Here is a 5542-nt window from a genome sequence, read left to right on the forward strand (position 1 = left end):
AACTTCCATCCTCATTCAGTGTTAGTGTTTTAGAGTGTTAAACCAGGCCATCGACACTTGAAAAGCAGAAATGATGGTGGACTCAAAACTAGAGTGCTAGGAACTGAAATTACAGTCCAGTCCAGCCTCATGACTACACAGAGGGCCTGACTCTGTTGATACGGTGAAGCTGGGTCATTGTGTTTAATTGTGTGTGTGTGTGTGTGTGTGTGTGTGTGTGTGTGTGTGTGTGTGTGTGTGTGTGTGTGTGTGTGTGTGTGTGTGTGTGTGTGTGTGTGTGTGTGTGAGTGTGAGTGTGAATGTGTGTACGGGAGGGGGTATTTGGGTGGAACAGATTGGTAAACCATGGTGAGGAGGAGGACAGGAAGGGGTGGGCGGAGTCAGTAGGTGGGACTGAGGTAGAGCTCATGCCCTTATATGGAGACACAAGGCTGGCTGGAGATGTCAGCAAGCAGCACAGGCACCTGCAGAACTCACCCCTGCAGCTCCAGAGTACTGACAAACATGGCAGCTGAGACAGACCATGTGTGTGTGTGTGTGTGTATATAAGAGAGAGAAAGAGAGAGAGAGGAGGTAGGGATGAATGACTCAGAGTTAAGGATTCATAGATTGCGTGAGTGTGTGATGGAAGAAAAATTTAAATATATAGTTTCCTATAATTCGATAATTTCCTGATACCTGAAAATATGCTGTCACTGCAGTGGGTCCAGGTAAACCACTACCATTCACAGTCATATTGGTCCATACACTCTTTGCATATCCACACTCAAGAGCAAGCAGATACAGGCAGCACCACCATTATCAAAACAAAAACATACGTGCATGAACCAACTCTCTCTAACACACAGAGAAACACACACATACACACACACATACACACACACACACCAGTCTCAAAAACAAAACAGATAAAAAAACAAAACAGACAAAAAATGCAGGCACACCAGCCAGTCAAACAACATAAACACAAACACACGCACACACACACACACACACACACACACACACACACACACACACACACACACACATGCACACACACACACACACACACATGCACACACACACACAAAGTGTTACATTTCAATCCACACAAACAAATGGCCTTCAGCAGCAAAAAAAGCAAAAAAGTTTACATGCCCACCAAAACACTCTGGATTCCACAGATGTGCAGATAAGACTCAGCTTTCTCCAGCAGCTCAGTCGAGTTCAGACACGCTCATACACACACAGATGCTCACACACGCACACACACACACATACACACCAAGAGACGCCGTTCTCAGCAACATCCCGCCAGCTTCACAGCAAGCCACATCCAATCTCATCCGCCTCTAAAACATATAACATTAGCCCTGGAATGCAGGGAGGTAGGAATCTGGAATCTGGGAATGGGGTCCTGGAAGTTCACAAGTGTTACAAGTTCCAAGCCCTCCCAATTCCCAAGCATTTATTAGAGAAAGCCAGTTCATTAGCCGTTGAGGGTTGAGGAAAAATCCAGCCCTGACTACAAAGCTGGTGACTGGCTGATGCCTTGCCAAAAATGTCTGGGGTAGGAAATTTCGGATACTTGCTCCCGGTGTGGTGCCAAAAAATGGTCGGGTAGGAAATTTTGGATACTGTCTGGTGTGGGGCCAAACAATGGTTAGGGTAGAGGGAATGTTGGATCTATGGCTGTACCAAATTATTCGATAAATCGATTCGTTGCCAACTATTACATTAACTGGCAACCATTTCAGTAATCGGTTAATAGGTTTACAGATTTGTAAGGAAAATGCCTCAAAATTCTCTCATTCTCTCTAAAACATATTTTCAGCTTCACTTACTCCTATCTGACAACAAAATAAATATGCTTAGTGTGTGGACAAAAAAAGGCATATGAGGACATAATTTTGGGCTTTAACAAAGGTAACAACCTTTTTTCCCCATTTGTCCTTTGATCTATATATATATATAAAAAAAACTGATTGATTGAGCTACAAAATGCTCAACAGATTAATCGACTATAAAAATCGTTGGTTACAGCCCTAGTTGGACTCAGGGTCTTGCTGGTCTGATGGCTCTCCAGGGTGGGGATGGGCAGCCGCTGCAAGGCATGACCAGCGTGAGGGTCAAGATTTTTAATGAGGACTCAGGAATGAGTCGTGCATGACTGCTGCTGGCCTGTCAGGCCACAGTCAGATGTGCTGGAAGAATGACACTATTCCACCAGTAGATTCACCCACACACACACACACACACATACACACACACACACACACATACACACACACACATACACACCCCATGCGAGTCTGTTTGTGTGGGGAGGGGGAAGCCTAGACCGATATCCCTGCCAGATATCTGGCCTTTGCACGCGCACGCACACACACACACACACACACACACACACACACACACACACACACACACACACAGACACTAGACCACTGCCATCCCATAATTGACCTATCTGTCCAGTCAGGGCTGTGAACAATAATCTATTTATGTACGCTCAGTGTGTGTCTGCACACACATGCCAGTGATGCCACACAATATTGCCTAATTACAGCCCCCTGCCCAAACCACCCAGTCATTGTTTGAGCCCTTGTCCTCTCCCTATGGTGTCTGCTTTTACATTTATCCTGATAAGCATCAACACAGGAGCTAACGCAACCCAGAGGCGGTGGTTCTGGACAGCACACCTACAGGATAATAAGGCTATAGAGTGTGACAGTGTGTGTTTATCGCTATTACAGACGCGGAGCACGTACAGTTGTAGTCTTGCCAAGGTCGGAGGTTGTTTTTCCTGATACCACTAGCAACGGCCGACAAACTGAACTCTGATGTGTGCGTGCGTGTGCGTCTATGTGACTGTGAGTGTGTGTGAGTGTATGAGAGGGGAGAGTGAAAAAGAGAAAGATGGAGAGAGATTCCATCTCTACTGAATTTTTCTTGTTCACAGTCGCTCCAATGACGGTGAAAGCATATGTTTCCTCACGATAAGGGAATAGCGTAGGAGGACGTCTGGAAGTAGCCTAACGTGTGTGACCGGTGTATGTTATAGCCCAATGACCGGTGCATTCCACGAATACACACACTGCACCTCTTACTATAGCGGTAACGTCGCTCCTGTAATGGTTTCCTCCTGATCCGTCCCCACATACCTGACTGTGGCTGGTCTCTTTTCACTTTCCCCGGTAGCTGTCTGCTGATGACATACTTTGGGAAACTAGAGGCCAAAGCTTTCGACGGCAAAGAGAGAGGGGGAGAGAGAAAGAAAAGAAAGAAGAAACCGGGGGAAAAGTTTTCCAACAGGCAGCGAGAGGGGCCGATTATTACCATTTTTGGGCAAGCTCGTTCCCATGCAAGCCCAGCCCAAACCACAGCGCTCGCACGGATTCCAAAACGTTTTTTCTTCCCCCCCCTTTACTTTTTCTTTTTTTTAAAAGCAGAGTGGGCTGAGACAGAGTACTATGAGAGAGTATGTCCGGGCAGCAATGCTAGTACATTTCATTCGTTTCTTTATGTGTTATGGGATGTCCTGTTTGACTGCCAGACTTCAGAATTTCTCTCAGAAACATCAAAGTTAGTCTACGTTTTTGAGATTTTCTATTTTTTGTCTTATTACTGGTACACTCAATCCATTGATTCATTCAATTGAAGTTCTAAATCAGGTAACAATTGGTATTTACATTATTGACACTTGGACACTGGTTGTCTCATGTAGCTATAGGCTATACTCCTTATTGAATGAGCTGGTAAGTAGCCAAAACCAACAGTTTATGCCAACATATTTGATTGGGTTTGGTTTCAATGAAATCCATGTTCATATGGAGGCTAAACACTGATGAATCACTCCTCGGGCAAATCCGTATTCTGGTTGTGAATACCAAGACAACCACGGCCAATCGTCCCTAACCAGCAGCAGCAAACTGCAAACTGCTTGGCTGTTCCTACCCGAGCATCTCCGCAGTTTGCAATAACAAGCAGCGGGCGTCACTGACATCTGTTGCACGGGAAAGGTGGGCGGATGATCCCAGCGATACGTTTGAATTGCACAGAGGGGCGGGACTCGGCATACGCCACTTGAATGAGATTTTTACGCATAGACTGTTGTTCAAAAATGCCCGCAGAAGCGTAAAACGGTTAGATGTGTGGTAGCTACTATTAGGATAGGCCTACATTTCTTTAACCGTGGGCCTACAATTTTTCATATATTTTAAAATGTGAAGATTTTATTAGGAAAATGTTAAGATTTTACGTAATTAAAGTTACCCTAAATGCTTTAGAGAAAATTTGACGATTTTACAACAAACGCTCCAACTTAGGAGACGATAATGTGCCATGGTGCATCTAACTCAGGGTTGATGTAGCCTCAAATCACCAGAGTCATACGATGCGTGGACCATTCTTTCCATCAGACTCACGTTTCAGTTTCAAAGTATGGACATGACTGAGATACTCAAGCACTCATCACTCCCGTTGCAACATTCAGAGATACCCCCTCCCTCCCCTACGAACACCTTTTTTCTTGCCGTTACCAGGATGATTGCCTACTGTTTAGCAATTCTTCATACCTTCCGCTGCTGTTTCTCCCATGCAGGATCCAGAAGGAGATCGCGATCCCAGTCGTCTTCTTGTGGCATGTAACAATTTTCATCGCCGTCATCATAATGATCCATTTTTGAAAGCGCTAGTTCCTAATGGTTTTCCCTGTTCTTCGGCGGCTGAGATGTTGCAGTGCTATGCCTCTTCCACTCACTCAAGACGCTGTGGACGAAATTATCGGTCCCCTTGGCTGTCACTGTACTGCTCACTGACTCTCTCTCTCCCTGCCTCACTCGCTCTCGGTACTTTTGCCCCGTGTCCTAGCCTCCTTTTCTTTCGTGGCCTTCCTTTTTTACAGCCGCGCTAGAGAGTGGCGAGTAGGCAGGACCTTGTCCACTGCCGACAAAAGCCGAAACTTTGCTATGTAGAAAGAATAAACCAATGACGGAGGTAGTAACTTCATTGGTTGCTGTAGTAATTCCTAAATCCCTCCCATTCCTGAAGAGCCTTTGCTCATTGGCTTATACAGACGTCAATATCAGGATTTAGTGTAGGTTGAAGGCATAGGCTTGGTTGCTCGTCTTGTGGATAGGTAATTTGACTGAGCTAAAAGTATCTCACTGTTTGCCCCAGCACGTAATTTGCATCTTTGGCCTAATAGTTCGCCCTGTATATTTCGCTCGGAGACCTCGTATGAATAAGCAGTGCGCATCAGAGCACTCTTAACATCAGACCCGAATGTATGGGCTGCCGAGCAGACCCACCTGGGACCACACCCTTTAGCCTTTTTGATCATGGTGTCAGTAGCCTAATCCTAAAATGAAACAGCCTCGTAGGGAACGCCCAAGGCCACCGCAATGACGGAATGAACCTCAACATTTCTCCCCAAAATGGTACAATTGAACGGCATTAACAATGCAGATACGTTATTTAAAGTTGAAAAGTAGTTGCGAACAAAATAGTCTTGCATATTTGAAACGATTTAAAAATCGCCCTGAACCGTTTCGATTAA

General features: G+C 45.3%; 1 protein-coding gene across 4 annotated transcripts in view; it reads right to left on the minus strand.

The window, feature by feature from the left end:
* The window catches only part of actn1 (actinin, alpha 1), a 43590-nt gene extending 38656 nt beyond the window's left edge, over positions 1 to 4934 (minus strand). For all 4 annotated transcript variants that reach the window (XM_062523733.1, XM_062523731.1, XM_062523732.1 and 1 more), the window contains exon 1: positions 4560 to 4934. In XM_062523733.1, coding sequence (XP_062379717.1) covers positions 4560 to 4664 — 105 coding nt within the window. In that variant the 5' untranslated portion in view covers positions 4665 to 4934. The remainder of the gene's footprint in view (positions 1 to 4559) is intronic.
* Between the last annotated feature and the right edge of the window lie 608 nt (positions 4935 to 5542).

The sequence above is a fragment of the Sardina pilchardus genome, chromosome 20, assembly GCF_963854185.1.
Source record: "Sardina pilchardus chromosome 20, fSarPil1.1, whole genome shotgun sequence".
NCBI lineage: Eukaryota > Metazoa > Chordata > Actinopteri > Clupeiformes > Clupeidae > Sardina > Sardina pilchardus.